This window comes from Elgaria multicarinata, chromosome 9 (assembly GCF_023053635.1).
Source record: "Elgaria multicarinata webbii isolate HBS135686 ecotype San Diego chromosome 9, rElgMul1.1.pri, whole genome shotgun sequence".
NCBI classification, from domain to species: domain Eukaryota; kingdom Metazoa; phylum Chordata; class Lepidosauria; order Squamata; family Anguidae; genus Elgaria; species Elgaria multicarinata.
The window spans coordinates 13,683,628-13,703,538 of NC_086179.1; the positions used below are offsets into that span (position 1 = coordinate 13,683,628).

A 19,911-nucleotide genomic window follows, 5' to 3' on the forward strand; every position below is an offset into this window, starting at 1 on the left:
GGAACGGTCTACACGCTCACGGTCTCGGGCTCAGCCTGAGGCCGCAGGAAATACCGGGCTACAACTAGAGCCCGTTACCCCAGGGCAAGGGAAGGTTGACCCCTGTCTGAGGCCGGGATCCCCTGTGTGTCATCTGGATGCACAGTGGTGAGCCCAGAGTTCACCCCGGGCTAACCCGTGGTCTAGCAAAGGCCATAGTGCGCTGGCTGTTCTACAATGATTCCCCACCAGGTGTAGGTCCCATCCCCACAACATTTTTGGCTGTGGAGCAGGTATGATGGTTGTGCTGCTGAAAATGGCAGCCCCATGTCAGCCCGCCCCCACCCACCCACCCCACCCACATTTCCTCATAACATTTAGGCATATTCACCCAGGCCAGATCTACACTAAGCAGGGTATAACACTTTGAAAACGTTTTGAAGACTGTATAGGCAGTGTGTCCAGGGCCTCAACAATTGTCATTACTGTTATAAACTGTTTTAAAGCAGTAGTGTAGATCCTGCCCCAGTTATCCCAATTATTCCCTGACCAGGGCAGCCAATGTTGGGGAGCAGGGAGGAGAGAACTCACAATGTGATGAAAGGACATTGGCGAGTGTGCCTGAAGGCTACTCAAAGACGGGGAGAGTGCTTGATAGCACTGCCATTATCAGTGGCAACTTTGGATTGGGCATGATATCTACAGGGACCGATTCCATTTTGGAGAAGCTCTATCATTCCAATGTGGGTGGAGCCAAAGGCAAACCAAAGGCCAAAAGAGCAGGGACAAAATATATTAAAAAACCACAAACGTATTTTAGCTTAAATCTCTTGCTGACAGTAACTGGGGGCCAGACTGCACATTATGCTAATCACATAGCATATAGCTGAGCTTAGTTGTTCTATTTATTCATGTGTAGCTGTGTGGCTCTGATTCAGATTGGGCCCACCACACTCTGTTAGGGGAGGAATAAACTGTTCCCCCCCGTCCCCCCCTCCCAATGTTCCACCCCATGGGAGGAGGGAATGACAAAAGTAATCCATTTTTACTATTTTTAACCACCACCACCCAAGTTGGAATTTTGTAGGGAAAATATTTGAAGCAAAAGTTTAATCTTACCCTCCCAATGTGTGGAGGTCCTGATCTGCGTTACGGCTGCACACACTTACTTGAGAGTAAAAACAGAGATAAGCCTCAGCCACACGCTACATGGTTCATATATTGTATTTTATTTTTTTGCTCTAAGCCTTAGAAGAGGTATTTCAATCTTTTAATATGGTGGTGGGTGGTGGATTGAACATACGTTCATAGAATCATAGAATCACAGAATAGTAGACTTGTCAGGGGCCTATGAGGCCATCGAGTCCAACCCCCTGCTCAATGCAGGAACCCACCTTAAAGCATCCCTGACAGATGGTTGTCCAGCTGCCTCTTGAAGGCCTCTAGCGTGGGAGAGCCCACAACCTCCCTAGGTAACTGGTTCCATTGTCAAACTGCTCTAACAGTCAGGAAGTTTTTCCTGATGTCCAGATGGAATTTGGCTTCCTGTAACGTGAGCCCATTATTCTGTGTCCTGTACTCTGGGATGATCGAGAAGAGATCCTGGCCCTCCTCTGTGTGACAACCTTTTAAGTATTTGAAGAGTGCTATCACGTCTCCCCTCAAATCTTTTTCTCTAGGCTAAACATGCCCAGTTCTTTCAGTCTCTCTTCATAAGGCTTTGTTTCCAGACCCATGGGAAAGAATTAAACATTTGATGGTCAGTGGCAGGGGGTGGGGAATTGGAAAGATGGTGTGGCCATCAGGGGAACCCCACAGGGCTAAGTTGGAACCCCAGAGTGGGGGTGAGCCTGAGATTCTTCACCTTGATCTTTTTACGCCAGTCCTTTTACAACTTCATTGGCTGCCAGTCCAGGTCCGGGCCCAATTCAAAGTGCTGGTATTGACATTCAAAGCCCTGGGTGGCTTGGGGCCAGGTTATTTGAAGGAACGCCTCCTCCCATATGTACCTGCCCGGACATTAAGATCATCTACAGGGGCCCTTCTCCGTGAGCCCCTGCCAAAGCAAGTGAGGCAGGTGGCTCCTAGGAGGAGGGCTTTCTCCACTGTGGCACCCCGGTTTTGGAATGAGCTCCCCAGAGAGGTCCACCTGGCGCCTACACTGTACTCCTTTCATCGCCAGCTGAAGATCTCTTTATTCTCTCAGTATTTTAACACTTAATTTTAACTTAAATTTAAATTTTACTGTTTTAACTCTGTTTTTTAATTTTATATCAATTTTGCTGCATGGTTTTTATCCTGGTTGTGCTTTTTATACTGTATTTTGTATTTGTGCTTTTAACCTGTTGGTTGTTTTATTATGGTTTTAATTTTTGTGAACCACCCAGAGAGCTTCGGCTATTGGGCGGTATAAAAATGTAATAAATAAATAAATAAATACATTGATCTAGTTGGACTACTGGACTCATTGTCTCGAAGACCTGTGGTCACATCCACAATGTGGGCAAGAAGCAACATACACTCACTGTTCTGCATATTCTCACTGACTTTCAAGGGTCAGGAAAAAGAAAGCCCGACCACAAATTAGGTGATTAAACTGCCCCAACGGACGTCAAGGTGCACATTTCCACCTCGTTGGTTTGTACACAGTTTTTCAATTGCCCCAAGTGAACCGGGCGTTTGCTCTTGTTGACACGAGAGGTTCGAACACAAATATTTTCTGCCATGAAGTCATTCAATTGTTCCCCCGCTCCTCCCAGGTGTGCGCCTGTATGGCTGAAAACAATAGAAAAGATATGGTTCCCAGCACATTTATAAAACAAGCTGTTTGCTTTGCAGGTGATTATTTTCTGCTTAACTAATTCCCAATGACTCCCTTTAGAAACCCCGGAGCTGCACACAGAGTTGCTCCTCACAACACGCTGCCAACCGACCCCACCCTTGCTCACCAACACAGTTGTCCTTGTGGGCAAGAACATTTCAGTTACCCATAACATGGCATTGAAAGAACTTGTTGCGGCTAGTCTAAGACATTGCATGGTATTGTTTTGAGATCATCATGATATGTCCCCAACATATCACATCGTGATCTTCTCCAGTAATAGGGTGGAGAAGATCACAAATTCACAAGAGTTCAGTGATTTGGTGACACATTTCCAGGGCCAGACCAAGGTGGTGGACAGCTTTACCCACCTCTAAACGTGGAAGGCACGTTCTCCACTTTAACGAAGGTCAGTGGCTTGAACAGGATGTTGGAACCTTACAAAAGGGAAGATGAAATATACTCCGTAGGGTTGACCTTGAGGCTGCCACCTAATCAAATGGGAACTGTGGGCTTGTGGGAACCAAAGGAATTAGGAGTATGATTGGCTCAGGGATGGGAGGGTCATTCTATTTCTGGTCTGTGTCACTTTGGCATGGATGCCTCCTCATGAAACTGTTCCTTCCTGCACATGAATCCACACCAACATTTGCATTAAAATATGCATTTTTAATGTATTTCCTATCAAAACGTACATTTTAAAAGTCAATCTTGCTCCATCTACAACTCGGATAGTTCGCCCTTCTCAACCCCAACCGTGGCTTACCTCTTCCCTCCGCTACCTTCGCTCTTGTTCCCGGGCAGCTGAACGCCTATGGCGTAAGACCAGGGACCGGGCAGACTTTGTCCATTACAAATTTGTACTCTCCTCTTTCTCTTCTGCCATCTCACTGGCCAAACAGCAGTACTACTCAACGCTGATCCAGTCAAATGCTAGGCATCCTCAGCGGCTCTTTGCGTCCTTCAATTCTCTTCTGAAGCCTAATCCGCCATCTCTTCCCGCCTCTCTGTCTGCTAATAACTTTGCCTCTTTTTTCAATGCTAAAATCCAAACTATCCGCTCTGATCTGGCCAGCTCTGCTCCTCTTCCAGTTCCTGTTCCTCATCTGTCAGCTCCTCCTGCAAATTTCTCTGCGTTTCCTTCGGTCTCTGCGGATGAACTGTCTACAATACTGCGCTCTTCGAAGCCTTCCACTTGTTCTCGTGATCCGATTCCTTCTCGCGTCTTTATTAATCTTATTCCTGCTATCCTCCCTTCCTTGCTACATATTATTAATCTTTCTCTGTCCTCTGGTTCATTTCCTTCTGCTTTTAAACATGCTACAGTCTCTCCCATTCTCAAGAAACCTACTCTTGATAGGCTATCTCTGTCTAACTACCGACCTGTCTCTTTGTTGCCGTTTGTTTCAAAGATCCTGGAGCGTGTGGTCTACTCTCGCTGTCTTGACTTTCTTTCTAGTAACTCTGCTTTGGATCCATTTCAATCTGGATTCCGTCCTCTGCATTCCACCGAAACAGCCCTTACTAAGATCACCAATGATCTCCTTACTGCCAAGTCTAAAGGCCATTATTCCGTTCTTATTCTCCTTGATCTAACTGCAGCCTTTGACACGGTTGATCATGATCTTCTCTTAGATTCCCTTCATGACCTTGGATTTTGTGGCTCTGTCTATAACTGGTTTGCCTCCTATCTAGCGGGTCGCTCTTTCAGCGTGTTGACTAATGGCAGCTCGTCTTCCTCCTTTCCCCTTTCAGTAGGGGTTCCGCAAGGCTCGGTGCTTGGCCCGTTGTTGTTTTCCTTATACATGTTGCCCTTGGGCAAGCTTATTCAATCTCATGGCCTCCAATATCATCTGTACGCCGATGATACACAACTATATCTGTCATCTCCGGAACTTTCTCCTGATGTTCACGATCGTATCTCGGCATGTCTTTCAGATATCTCAGCTTGGCTGCTTCATCGTCGCTTGAAGCTTAACATGGCAAAGACTGAATTGCTTGTTTTTCCTCCTAAACCTTCTCCTCATCTCTCATTCTCTCTTACTGTCAATGATGTTACGCTTACTCCGGTCAAGGAAGCTCGTAGCCTTGGCTTTATCTTCGACTCCTCGCTCTCCTTTATTCCTCATATTGAGGCAGTAGCTAAATCTTGTCGATTTTTCCTGTATAATATTGCCAGGATTCGATCATTTTTGTCTGTCTCTTCTGCCAAGACGCTTGTTCATGCACTGGTTATTTCACGGTTGGACTACTGCAACCTTCTTCTCTCTGGCCTTCCTTCTTCTCACATCAGTCCGTTGGTTTCTGTTCACCACTCTGCCGCAAAGATCATCTTCTTGGCTCGCCGCTCCGACCATGTTACTCTGCTTCTGAAATCTCTTCATTGGCTTCCAATTCACTTCAGAATCCAATATAAACTTCTCCTGTTAACCTTCAAAGCTTTTCACGGTCTAGCTCCTTCCTATCTCTCCTCTCTCATCTCACACTATTGCCCTGCTCGTGCTCTTCGCTCCTCTGATGCCATGTTTCTCGCCTGCCCAAGGGCCTCTACTTCCCTTGCTCGGCTTCGTCCATTTTCGTCTGCTGCCCCTTACGCCTGGAACGCTCTTCCAGAACATTTGAGAACTACAAGTTCAACCGCAGCTTTTAAAGCTCAGCTAAAAACTTTTCTTTTTCCTAAAGCTTTTAAAACTTGATGTTGTGCAGACTTCTACTGTTACTTTCTACTGTTAGTTTTTCCCTACCCTGTGCCTGCTTACCCTTCCCTGTACCTGTTTGCATTCTCTTCCCCTCCTTATTGTTTTACTATGATTTTATTAGGTTGTAAGCCTATGCGGCAGGGTCTTGCTATTTACTGTTTTACTCTGTACAGCACCATGTACATTGATGGTGCTATATAAATAAATAATAATAATAATAATAATAATTTGGATACTTGATTTAACCTACGACGGAGTCAGAACATTTGGGAAGGTCAAAAACCAGTGGATACTAAAGGGCAAACTACACGTCATGTTTAATACATAGCTTGCAGCTACATCTCCAGCTTCCCCCCACCATGAATTACAGGCATAATGTGGGGACAGTCCTTATCAAGACCACAGCACATAAGGAGGGGAGATTTATCCTTCCCCTCCCTAACCATGGATTCGGATGGATCACTGCCTCCCCATAATGTGGCTTGGAACATTTTACAAAGCAGAGTTGTAGCTGCAGTCTACGTATTAAATGCCATGTGCCATTTGTCCCATGTTCTGATCTGCACATTCATCTGGAAGATGAAGATTGGGCAGTTCCTATTGCAATTTTCATAGAGCAAATCCCTCAAGCATCTCTACAGTGGCCCCTGCAATTGGCAGGCTGTATGGATTGCTATTATTATTATTATTATTATTATTATTATTATTATTATTTCAATTTATATTCCGCCTATCTACAAAATACCCTAGGTGGTTATTTTTTACTCGAACTTGGCCTGGTCAATGTTTCAGATTTCACTAGCTTCAGGTTCTAGGGGCCCCTCGGGAAAGATGTTCACAGTGGTTCACTGCCTGAGTGGGTCCACCTCCTCCTCGCTTTTGTCCCCGCCCCTCATTCACTTGCCCTCTCCCTCTTGACACAGTCTGTACAACTGCCCACAGGTCAATGAAGGATGCTGTTCTGCCTCCTCGCTCTGGTCACTGCATGCTTGAAGAGGGCACGTGAACAAGCACTGACAAGCACGCCCCGAAAATGCAGACTTTTCCACCATAGGTTGACACATGAACATGTGCTGTGGTGTGCGTGTGTATATGTGTTTTCAGAACCACGCACTTGCATAAGTGTGCACTTTCAAATGTGAACGCAAGTTCGGGAAATTGAAATAAAATTCCCCACCATCACACTCTGTGGCGTTACACCCCACAAGTCAATTCCAAATGTATGTCTGCAGTTTGTAAGTCTGTGGTTTGTAGAATGTTGGCCTGAGTGGGCGGAGTTAGAATGTCTTGGGAGGGGGGAGGAGTGATATATAAGGGAAGGACTGGGGGGATTGAGAGTTCTTGTTCTTGTTCTTTTCAGAGGTTCTTTTGGAGAGAACCTTTTCAGGGAGACTTATTAGGTACTCTTAGAGTCTGTAGTGCTCTCTGTGTTTATGGTACTTAAATTCTTGGAAATTTGAGAGTCAGTGTAGTGAGTGGTGTCTTTAGAGTGTGGTGTGCACATAGTGGAAGTATATTAATCAATACTGAGAATAAAGAGAGTTCAAGAGTGATTGTGTGAGAAAAAGGAAAGCGCGAATGTGAGAGTGACCGGATTGTATGGAAGGTTTCAAAAAGGTTTTTAAATGTTGTTATTTGAAACAAAGCTTATGAACTTTTAAAAATAAATTTTGATTGTTTGTTTTAAAACTACCACAAAAATCCCACGTGTGTGTTTGGCATTTATCATCTTAAGTTTACACATATAACACCCACTCTGACAATCATTCACCTAAGCCGATATAACTCACAGCGCATTATTATATATATTAAAATCCTTCTCCATTTTAAACCCCTTTCTCCACAAAGTTTGGAGGAAGGTGGGCTTTATCCCTTGCCTCAGGCGTATCAAGCGGTGGTGCTTGGCTTGAGCAGGGAGTAGCCTCGGCCGGGTCTGGTGTTCAGAGCCTGTGTCGCCCCATAAGAAGTGGTGGCAGACATGAGGTCTGGTGTTCAGAGCCTGTGTCGTGGCACACTCCTGTTCGCATTCGAGGTTCTGAATGGGTAATAGTTGCCTGATTTGCAAACAGGAATGAAATTATTTTACATCCCTACAGAAAAGAGCAATAAAAAATGATCAATTTCAGTATATTAAGAAAATCAAGGTCAAAACAAAGCACGTAGCAGTGGCGTCTTCTTTCTCTTATTTTTACTCCAGAGTAAGCGGAGGGAGCCCGGCATGAACTGGGACCCTAGAAGCAGGGGGTAGGAAGTCTTTCACTATGCAAAATCGTGCACTTACCCCTGTTGCATCAACTGCGACCACCATTGGCACAGGAAGGGCTTGATTTCAGTGCACATGTGGGCAACTGCCAAGTCCTCACCGGACCAAGCTGAGCCTCACAGGAGGCTTAAGCGGCCTGGCAGCAGCGAGGCAAATACAGGTGGATTCGCCCACCCCTACCCCTTCACCTTCTGGCTGCTTTTGTGAACAGCTCAAGAATATGACTACTGCATAGTTTTTAGTAGAAGGGAAAGACATGCAGTGATGGAGTATATTCCTTGCATGCAAAACGTTGGACATCTGGCATCTCAAATGAAAAGGACCTCTGGTACAAGGGCCGGGAAAGGCTCTCAGAAAGTCACTGCCAGCTGGAATAGAGACAGTATTGTACAATGGTTAGAGTGTCAGAGTAGGACTGGGGGGGGTGTTCCAGTTTGAAAGCTGCACTTAGCCATAAAGTTCACAGTTTGATCTTGGGTCCTTTCACTTTCTCTCTTAGTCTAACCTACCAGACAGGGTTGTTGAGAGGATTTCAGCGCCACGGGATACGCATGCAAGAAACGGGGGCGAGCCAGCCTCATGCCAAAATGAAATTACAGTACAAGCTCTGAAGGTGTGCAACATTTTTTTTCCCCAGCTCTTGCTCAGTGCCTTGTTTATTCAGGCAGCCCCGGGGGTAATTTTGTAAGACAATGAAAGTGCTTATACTGAAAGGTAGAACTATCAAACCCCCGTTTGCAAGCCTGAAATTATATGTATGGAAACAGCTTTCAAGTGCTACTTTAGCGATGACATTTAGTGCAACAATGTTTGCAACAATGTAATTCCATCATAAGATAAATATCAATTTAGCGTGTGGGGGGGGGGAAGTAGACATTGAAACAAGACAATTGCAAACTTTTAACGCCATTATTCGCTCCATTTTGATGGAACTGGCCTTGTTCATGAACCCGGCCCGCCTCTAACAGAAACAACGGTGTAAAGCCGAAAATGTGAGACTGTGTGTGCGCGCCGAGTGTACGCAGAAGTGCATAATTAAGCCGCGTCCTAACTACGCCTCCTTGCCATGCTGCGCATATGGCATCTAAGCAAAGCTATATCTGAATCTTTGCAAATCTATTCACCGTGCTATTTAAGCAGAGCACATTCCACATCGTTCAAAAGTAATTACACTTTTGTCTAGAGTGTAGGAGACGGCTTTCCCCAAACAATGAAAATTCTCATTATTAGAGCTGGCACAATAACTGCACTGGTGTTCACAACAGTCTGCATTGTCCCATCACAATTAGAGAAGAAGAAGGCGGGGGAGGGGAGGACTATCCTAAACTAGATGCACAAAAGGTACACTGGAAATTTACATTCCTCCCCCACAACTGCTCTGTATTTAAAAAATAAAAAATAAAAATGTGTTGTCCATGCGGAGAGCCAATGCAGCGGAGAGGCTAAAACACTGAGCACAATAACAAGGCCTGACCCTCTCTCAATTTCGACCTTGCCCTGCTATGAACTAACTTCATGGATTAGGGGCGGGTGGATTTATTACCCCTTCTACTTCCAGGGTTGTAGTTACAGATGGACATTTGTTCAGAGGAGGGCAACCAGGATGATCAGGGGTCTGGAAACAAAACCCTATGAAGAGAGACTGAAAGAACTGGGCTTGTTTAGCCTGGAGAAGAGAAGACTGAGGGGAGACATGGTAGCACTCTTCAAGTACTTGAAAGGTTGTCACACAGAGGGGGGCCAGGATCTCTTCTCGATCCTCCCAGAGTGCAGAACATGGAATAATGGGCTCAAGTTACAGGAAACCAGATTCCGGCTGGGCAACAGGAAAAGCTTCCTGACTGTTAGAGCAGTACGACAATGGAACCAGTTACCTAGAGAGTTCATGGGCTCTCCTACACTAGAGCTATTCAAGAGGCAGCTGGACAACCATCTGTTGGGTATGCTTTAGGGCGGATGCCTGCACTGAGCACAGGATTGGACTCGATGGCCTTATAGGCCCCTTCCAACTCTACTATTCTATGATTCTATGATTTCATTTTTTCTCAGTTCCCCAGTCTTATTTATCCACTAGACTTCTATACTGACCAATTGGCAAATGTCCTTGGGGCAGTTTAAAACCATCAAACCAAACCAACAAAAGAGCAAAAACCTCCAAAAATACAACAAGAGAAATATCAAAATAATAAATATTAAACATAAAACAAAACAACAAAAATCTACATTAAGGAGGCAACAGTAAACTTAATAAATCCAAACAACAGTTTAAAGATTCAATGCCTGTTGGGAGAGAGAGTTCTGTATGCCGCCCTGAGATCCTAATGATATAGGGCGGGATACAAATGTTTTAATTAATACATAAATACATCTTAACCTGGCATCTAAATGCATTCAGTAAAACCATCAGGTATATCTCCCTGGGAAGGGTATTCCACAGATGGGGGCCACTACAAAGAAGGCTCTTTGCCTGGTAGCCATCAATCACACCCTTCTGGGTTGTGTCACCGAAAGAAGACGACCTTAGTGATTGGGCAGGAACAAATGGGACAAGACACTTGTTCAGGTAGACTGGTCTTAAGCCAAAGACTGGTCCAGATCTTCAGTTCATTCCACCTTGGTTCTGCAACACTTCACAACTATTTTTTTCTTTTAAAGGCTGCATGAAAATCCAAATGCCACCTTAATTCTTTGCAAGCAGCTTGGCTTTAAATAATGCTCTCTCTTTTTTTGCACATTTATTTCCATTAATAGATGGATCTTTGTGTGCACTTTCCTCTTATATACAGTATATGCAATTTTGAATGCAATTCTCTTTTGGGGAGCTGCACTGCAAATACAGAAGGATAGTTGTGCTCCAGTTCACATCTAGACTTGGAAAGTGCAAATTTGTCATGTTCTTAATCCAGAAGCGAATTGAAAACAAACAAACAAACAAAAAACCTCCTTCATCCCTAATCATCTTCTTCTTCTTCTTCTTCTTCTTCTTCTTCTTCTTCTTCTTCTTCTTCTTCTTCTTATTATTATTATTATTATTATTATTATTATTATTATTATTATTATTAATCTTCCAAGAAGCTCATGGTGGTCACATGGCTCTTGCTTTGACCATTTTATCTTCACAATAATCCTTTAAAGCATTTTGGGGACCAGAGTATCCTAAGGAGTACTTTCCCACATATATTTCTCCCGCATGCACCATTCATCATATGAGGCTTTGCTTCAGATTCCTCCGCTATCTGAGGACTGGTGGGAGGCAACAAGGAGCAGGGTTTTTTTGGTGGTGGCACCCCCTCCCATGGAAAATCCTCCCAGTTGACATTTCTCAAGACCCGGCACTTTTTGATTTTATATATGTCTACTCAGACATAAAGCCCCATTGACCCACTCTCCAGTAAGGGTGCATAAGATTACACCCAGATCACCTTGAGTCCAACATACAGGGAAACATATAAAGCTAAACAAGACAGAACTAAGAGAGGGGGGGGGGGGACTTAAACAGAGAGAGAGACTTGAGATACTTTAAAAACAAAAGCCCACCCCATTCATTTATTCACAGGATTATCAGCATGGTTTGGTTCTTTGGCACTAAGGATGTATGAGAAATTTGTTTCAGTTCGGTTTTGATCAGGATTTGCCCAGGTCTCACCTTCCGGACCGAACAAGGGCTCAGACACAACCTGCTGTCTGTGTATTTCAGAGCTTGCAATGTGATTCACAACAGCATAAGGACATAAAAACATAAGACGTGCCATGGGTCCATCCACCGAGGGTCCATCTAATCCAGCACTTTGTTCACACAGTGGCCAACCAACTGTCAGCCAAGGACCAACAAAGCAGGCCATGGTGCAACAGCACCCTCCTACCCATGTTCCCAAGGAACTGGTGCATATAGGCTTACTACCTCGGATACTGGTGGTAGCACACAACCATCAGGGCTAGTAGCCCTTGATAGCCTTCTCCTCCAGGAATTTATCCAACCCCTTTTAAAATCATCCAACTAGTGGCCATCACTACATCTTGTGGTAGTGAATGCCATAGTTTTTAACTCTGCACTGTGTGAAAAAGTGCTTCCTTTTATTTGTCCTGAATCTCCCACCAATCAGCTTCATGGGAGGACTCCTTTGGCTTCAAGTATTATGGGAGGAGACAAATATCAGCTTAGGTTGATATACCAACTACACCCTTATCTGGACAGACATAGCCTAGCTACAGTTATCCATGCTCTGATAACCTCTCGTTTGGATTACTGCAATGCGTTATACGTGGAGCTGCCTTTGAAAACGGTCGGAAGCTTCAGCTGGTACAAAAGAGGGCAGCCCGTTTACTAACAGGGATTGGCCGGCGAGATCACATTACGCCAGTCCTTTTACAACTTCATTGGCTGCCAGTCCAGGTCCGGGCTCGATTCAAAGTGCTGATATTGACATTCAAAGTCCTAAACAGTTTGAGGCCAGGTTATTTGAAGGAACACCTCCTCCCATATGTACCTGCCCGGACCTTAAGATCATCTACAGGGGCCCTTCTCCATGAGCCCCTGCCAAAGGAAGTGAGGCAGGTGGCTACTAGGAGGAGGGCTTTCTCCGCTGTGGCACCCCGGTTGTGGAATGAGCTCCCCAGAGAGGTCCTACACAGTACTGCTTTCATCGCCAACTGAAGACCTTTTTATTCTCTCAGTATTTTAACACTTAATTTTAACTTAAATTTAAATTTTACTGTTCTAACTCTGTATTTTAATCTTATATCAACTTATATCCTGGTTGTGCTTTTTATACTGTATTTGTGCTTTTAACCTGTTGGTTGTTTTATTACGGTTTTCATTTTTGTGAACCGCCCAGAGAGCTTTGGCTATTGGGCGGTATAAAAATGTAATAAATAAATAAATAAATAGCTCCCCATCCACATTCTACACACAATGCATAATTTTGTACACCTCTATCATGTCTCCTCTTAGCTCCATTTTTCCAAGCTGTTGTAACCTTTCCTCATAGGGGAGATGCTCCAGCCCCTTAATCATTTTAGTTGCCCTTTTCTGTACTTTTTGACCAAAACACAGTATTCTAAGTGTGGTCACACCATAGATTTGTATAAAGGCAGTATGATAGTGGCAGTTTTATTCTCATTTCCTTTTCTAATAATGCCCAGCATCTGTACATTTGAAAACTGTGCATGGAAAAATGCTTACTTTGGGCAGGGGATGGGGAGAGACCTCACAAATATACTTTAATCCAGGGGAGAAAAATGTGTTCGTTTCCAAGATGGGTGCAATTGATGCATATATTTGGGAAAGCACACACAAAAATGCACGTGGATTTTCATGCAGAATCCCTCCTACCAAAGCTCACAATCATGATAATTATTCGAGTTGGAACGAGCTTTGAGATGGAATTTGGAGAACTTCAGTGAGCTCATTTTTTTTTTTACTGATCTCCAAATCCCTAGCTGACACAAGCAAGAAAATGGGGCACAGACATAGTCCAAGACCATAGCTGGACCTAAGGTTTATCCCTGGATCGTCCAGGGGTCAAACCTGTTCATCTAGGTGACACACAGGGGATCCAGTGCTCAGGCAGGGGCGAACCCTGGATGATCCCAGGATAAACCTTAGGTCTAGCTGTGGCCCAAGACACCCTGTTTACAACAGAAGCCTGCAGTTGAGATATATGACTCCCTGGAATGGGATGGCATACAACATCCCCCCAAATAGTTAAGGTAAGTTTATCAATTAGCTAGCAGTTGATGAGCTAGTAAATGGGTAAGCTCAGGATTGGATTGGGAAGAGCGTGGAAGACACCAGCAAGTGCCCCCACAAAAAGTAGTTTGCTCCCCCCCAAAACCCCATCTCTCTCTCCCTCTCCCTCTCCCTCTCTCCCTCCCTCCCTTTCATTCAGAAATCTTAATATTGGAAACAAATCATGCCCCCCATTCAGAAATGCACCTTACCCCCTCTGCCCCCATTCTATTTTTGGTGAGCCACAGCTTGGGGTGGGGTGGGGTGGGGTTTCAATAGCAGCTGGCAATAGGTATCGTTGCTCATAGAACACAAGCTAGTAAAGTAGATATTAGGATATTGCTTACTCTTTCATTCTGTTTCATTCTTTGTATGCCCTTCGTTATAAAATAAATTAAATTCACACAGAGATTCTCTCTCTCTCTCTCTCTCTCTCTCTCTCTCTCTCTCTCACACACACACACACACACACACACACACACACTCAGAGAGAGAGAGGAGAGAGAGACTCGTAGCCGCCTGGCAGGCTATTCTTCTCAAAAGGTACTTCACCCAAGAAAGAAGATTATCAGCTCTCCATATTTGCTCTGAAGTGGCAAACAGCGTGGTTTAACCCTTTGCTTTGTGTGCAGAAAACAGGGGGAAGCCCCATATTGTGAAATGTTCCAATTTTTTTCCCCTTGCCAGAATTGTGCGTGTCCCCCCCCTCCACAACAAAAACTCCTGAAATAAGCCACACAGTTTGATATTTTAAAAAGAAAGTCCCAAAATATTGGGTGCTTCTGCAAAGATAGTGGGGTGCTTCTGCACATACGTTTGGTGCCTTAAGCTGCCCTCCCCAAGCATGGCCAATGCTCAGGTATTATGGCAGTTGTAATCTCAAAAGATCTGGAGGACACCAGGTTGTGCACCTATGGCTCAGTAACACTACTCCCATTAAAATCGGACTTTGCCCACACACACATACACACACACACTGCACACACATAATTCCCCATGGCTTGAATTATTACGGCCCCGTCTCACCTGCCTGCCATGAAGGGCATTTGGATAGTTAGTATGAGAAGTTTTTTTCAGTGCTGCCCCCACACCTCAGGAATCAGCTTCCATCAGGGGTTTGTAGGGAACGTTGAAACAATTCGCCCAGGGTGTGGAGTCCGATGGATTCCCCCATGCCCATCCTTTTGGACCTCACCCACCAATCCACGGGGTGCCTGCGAACCCACTCGTCAAGTGCCCAGCAGATCTTCAAGAGCCTGGCAGCTGCCCAACCTTCTAGTGAGCCATCGTTGTTGCGCAACAGTGGCCTGGTTCGGACAACACGCTAAACCAAGCTGCTTAACCACAAAATGGTTCATGGAATTCATTAAGGTCAATGCATTCCATTAACCATTTTGTGGTTAAGCAGTATGGTTTAGCGTGTTGTCTGAACGGGGCCAGTGGTGGCTTGCTAGGAACAAGGCTGGGCGCCACCGCTTTGTCAGACACTCACCATCCATCCCTACTCCCCTTCCTTGCAGGTCGTCAGGAAGCCTCCAAAGAACCACTTCTTTCCACTGGACTTTCCATAATCTGTTATTGGGTGTTTTTATTATTACCATTGTTCATTATACTATTTTATTGAATACGAATTGCTTTTCTATTCGTCTTATGCATATTTTGTGTTATCTTTTCATCTTGTATGCCAACTGGCAAGGGTTCTCTACCTTTAAAGTTGGCCTAAAAATCATTATAAATAATAATAATAAAAGTTTATTATTTTTAAGAAGTAAACTGTCTAAAGCCACAGGGTCTGGATGCTATTGGCAGGAGACAGGGTTGCCTATTTTTGAAGCAGCTTTGACAACAGTTAGATCTGCAGGAATTAAGTGATGGTGGTGGTTTGTCCGATGCCATGAAAAGCTTCTTCTCTAGCCCAGAGTGTGTCTGTTTGTTTCTGGTCCACTGCATCTCAATAACCACTCTTCTAAGTGAGGTTAGCCGACTCAACACATTCTTTTTATGGCTTTCTCGAAAGGATGGCATCTATTGCTGTCACCTGAGATACAGCAGCTGGTTTGGTGTAGTGCATCGTATATTAGACTGGAACTGGGGAGATCCATATTCTAGTCACTGGGTGACTTTGGGCCAGTCACTGACTCTCAGCCTAAGCTACCCCACAGGGTTGTGGTGAGGATAAAACAGAGAGCAAGAGGACCACGCAAGACTCCTTGGGTTCCTCGGAAGAGGAAAAACAGTGGGATACCAATATAATAAATATCAACAGCTGAGGATTTTGACTACATTCAGCAGTATATAAATGCCACAAATAAATAAATAAATAATACAATAATACAATAAATAAATTGCACCATCTTTCCAAAAAACTGTGGGAAAGGAACACAACACCTCAAGATCTAGATTCATAGGGGAGTAGAGGAGGATAGATGGAAAGGAAAGTGTGGGAACTCTTGGTTGGGCCACCAGCATTGTATTTCTCCAAAGAATCAATTTGTTCATTGCCGTTTTGAAGGTACAAAATGTTGCCTCGTAATTTATTTAATTTATTTATTTGCTGCATTTCTATAATGCCCAATAGTCAAAGCTCTCTGGGCGGTTCACAAAGCCCTTTCCAAGATTCTCTGGGTCTTTAAGAACCCAGCTATGCCCTTCTCAAAATACTCCATCCCATCCTTCTACACCACCCCAGTTTCCTGTTCCCCCAACAGTCAGTCAGCATTCTGCCTCCACTGTCCATGCTGTTTTGGGGTCCCCCCCCCGGCTTAGGTTGGTTCTTCCTCACCCAACCACCTGAAGACGATTTGAGGTTAAGATTCCCCTCCAAGCTTGCTAATACCTGTGTGAAGATGCTGCTGTTTGAGCTACCTTCCCCAATCTGAGAATAAGTTCACAATTCGTATTTATCATATGGTAGGAGAAACGCAAGAATCAGCTGTACCTTTGCACACCTTCAGAAAAACCCCACCTGCAAGTCACGAATATGCCAATTGGGTTCAGATTTGTGTGCCCCCCTCAGTTTATTTTGGATGTGCCTGTGGGTGAGTGCCTCTGAGTGTTAGCAATTCACACATTCTATGCATTTTAGTAGTCATGCCAAGGCGCAAGTGATTTTTGCCACCCTGTGTGTGTGTGTGTAGGTTTCTTTTTAATGTTGATTGACTGATTTGAGGGTTTATTAATCTGATTTTCAACAGAATGGGATGGAACCAGAGTAAATTGGAGGCCTGACAAGGTGGTGTGTTTTGGTCCTTGATGGAACGATTTGCTGTCGGAAGAAGGGGTGCCAGAAGGAAAGCGGCCCATTTAGGTTAAAGTTTTCCCATTATTGTGATGTGTTCCGTACATGTGATGGCAAAACTGCACGCGGTACAAAAGGAGAGGTCTTTAGATGCCGAGCTATTGTGGAGGGAAAGGGAAAGCACAATAGAGCCTGGAGGAGACCTACCATTGTGTTTTGCTGAAAGGTGGGAGTCCTAGGGCCGCAAGGCTCTTGCGTCAGCAGAGAAACTGGCTGAAATTCCTCAGAATGAGGCTTGTTGGGAAAACTCACATGCAAAGGAAGGTGAAAGGGTGGGAGCCTGTCACTCTCCTCTTCTTCCACTTTCTGTCTGCCTGTCACCATGGCTACCTCTCCATCTGCTTCCCCATACGGAGAGGCTGGTCGCTTGGAAGACATCCTACAAGGAACAAAAGAGGAGAAAATAATGAAACCTCCACATAAATCCTTAATGCCGTCATTGTGTGGTTAGGGCCCATTGTAACAGAAATGCCTTTTTTGTGCTGGCGGAGAGCAGGAAACCATCCAAATACCACTGCAAAGCGTACACAATCACGAACAATGGCCAAGCAGGTAGCAACAGAACAGGGACTGTTTGTTGTGAGAATAATACACTAATATAGCCCTCGCTTGTATGCTGGCTCCTTAAACACATTCACAAGGGGTGGGTGGGGGGAATTACCTAAGAGCACAACATAATGAAATGCAATTCCGTTTCATTTTTATATATGGGCTCGGAGGGGAGAGAAAAGTAGTCTTTTTTCTCTCTTTTTTTTTTTTTTTTTTTAAAAAAAACACTTTGGAAGAGCGTACAAAATACAGAACATTTGTCCGGTGTACACAGCGACTGCCTTGTTGCTTCCCCACCCTCTGGGTGGGTGGGAGAATCGGCACTTTTTTTTTTGGTGTGGATGTGAAAGGAAAACATAATACCGTGAAGCTCAAACTTTTGTCCTGCTGAAAGCTGGCAACAGCATCGCTTGCCATTCTATGTGCAGACAAACACACACACTCACACACACACATGAATGCCTATGTGGGTGCCGGGGGAGGATGTCAGTTTTGGCCTGGAGCTCATAAATCAATGTCCATCGGTTGTAGCATCAAGTATAGCATTAAGCAGCATGCGAGGGAGACTGGAGCAGGCAGGCACCATTGGGGCCTGCTTCAGTTGGACCCCCCCCAGGGCTAACTGACATCTTCACCCTGTGGGGAAGAAGATGTGAGGGAGACTGGAGCAGGCAAGCACCATTGGGGCCTGCTTCAGTTGGAAACCCCCCCCCCCCAGGGCTAACTGACATCTTCACCCTGTGGGGAAGAAGATGTGAGGGAGACTGGAGCAGGCAAGCACCATCGGGGCCTGCTTCAGTTGGAAACCCCCCCCCCCACAGGGCTAACATCTTCACCTTGTGGGGAAGAAGGAGCTGTTGGTTTGCCCCTCCATTGGGAGATGAGAGGACGGAGCAGGGCCTTCCCACCAGCCTAAACAGTCTCCTTAATTTCTTTTTATTTTCTCCCTCTTCCCTCCCCATCCACTTTTCCTTGTGTGTCACGTCTTTTTTAAGAATGTAAGCCTGAGGGTAGGGACTGTCTTCTTTATTGATACATTGTAAGCTGCTCCGAGAGCCTTTTGGCTAAGGTGCGGGATAAAAATACTCTAAATAAATAAATAAATAAATATTGCAGCTATCCATATCACCCTATGTCAGCTTAAACATGTCACGTTTCAGTGGAGAGGGGTCACTGTCACCCATTCAGTTGGGACACCTCAACGAGTTGAGCAACCAAGTGATGTGCAAGCCCTTTGACCCAAACCTATCTACGGGCATGTCTACACCAGCCATTTATCCCGGGATCATCGTGGGATCTTCCCTGTGCATGCAAATAACACACAGCGGATCCCGGGAGCAGGCAGGGATGATCCCTCCATTTTCCTGGGATAATCCTTAGGTGTAGAAAGGGCCAATGTCAGCAACGGTAAAATGGTGGTATGAATGGGTTACCAGACTTGTGTCCAAGTGGCTAAACAGGGTGGCTGTGTGGCCAAAATGTGTTTAAAAGAGTTATAGCCCACCTTTGTACTGTTTACCCCCTTGATTACAAACATGAATTGAAACAATATGAAGATCCAATGATAATGAAACAAATTAAACCAACAAGCCACCAAATGAAAGAATGCAGCATACAAATAAATAAATAAAATAAAGTAGCTAAGGGTAAACACATCTTCATTTGTCTTTAAAGATGAAGGTGGGCAGGACAGAATAAGCCAGGTGTCTGAAAGGTAATAGGGACGCCACCAGGTGAATGTGCTTAGAGTAAGAGTTCTACCATTGCAGCATCACCAGAGAGAAGGCCTTGTGCGCATCCGAATCTCAGAGGGTGGGGGGCATTTGAAGAAGAGGCTTTAATGATGTTATTAGCTGATGATCTTAGCTGATTAGTGTACACATTTTCCTACTGTATGCATTTTTATACAATTTTCTCCTTATTTATGCATTTATGGGGACACATTTTCATATGTATAAATTAGGAGCTATGCATATCCAAAAATGCATGCAGAAATGCCTATGAATTTTCCTGCAGAGTTTTTAGCAAAATAAAAATAAAAATTGCAAACTGATGCAGAAATGCAATGGAAGGAACCTTTGCTTCAAAAGCTTTGGAAGTTGTAGAAACTGAAACAGAGAGATTCATCCATCCTGAGTTAAACTCCTTGACAGTTAATATCATAGTAATATCAACTGGCTTCAATGAAGAAAGACTTCAGAGCAAGTGATCCAAGGGCCGTGAAAATAACTATTCCTGATTGTTGTACATTACATTCCAAAGTTTGCTGCATATAAGGTTGCTACAAATAGGTATCAATTATTGGGGAAATAAGAAAAATGAAATAAAATATATCATTCAAAACAACTTTTTTTTCCATTTTAAAAGTGTAATCTTAATAGATTGGTATCTTCCTGAAGCACCCAGGAAGTGGGGGAGCTGGAGGAGATTTGTAGCATGTCCATACAATTTGGCACTATTATTATTATTATTATTATTATTATTATTATTATTATTATTATTTATTTATTTATTTATTACACTTATATACTGCCCCCATAGTCAGGGCTTTCTGGGCGGTTTACAGAAATTCTA

At 44.3% G+C, this 19,911-nt stretch overlaps 1 protein-coding gene across 7 annotated transcripts in view; it reads right to left on the reverse strand.

Moving 5' to 3' along the window:
• The window catches only part of SOX5 (SRY-box transcription factor 5), a 606,763-nt gene that overhangs the window by 424,770 nt on the left and 162,082 nt on the right, over positions 1-19,911 (reverse strand). For 4 of the 7 annotated variants that reach the window (XM_063134784.1, XM_063134783.1, XM_063134782.1 and 1 more), the window contains exon 2: positions 16,936-17,167. In XM_063134784.1, coding sequence (XP_062990854.1) covers positions 16,936-17,166 — 231 coding nt within the window. In that variant the 5' untranslated portion in view covers position 17,167. Of the gene's footprint in view, positions 1-16,935; positions 17,168-19,911 lie in introns of those variants that run through there. The other 3 variants (XM_063134786.1, XM_063134785.1, XM_063134788.1) reach the window with 2 other exon arrangements.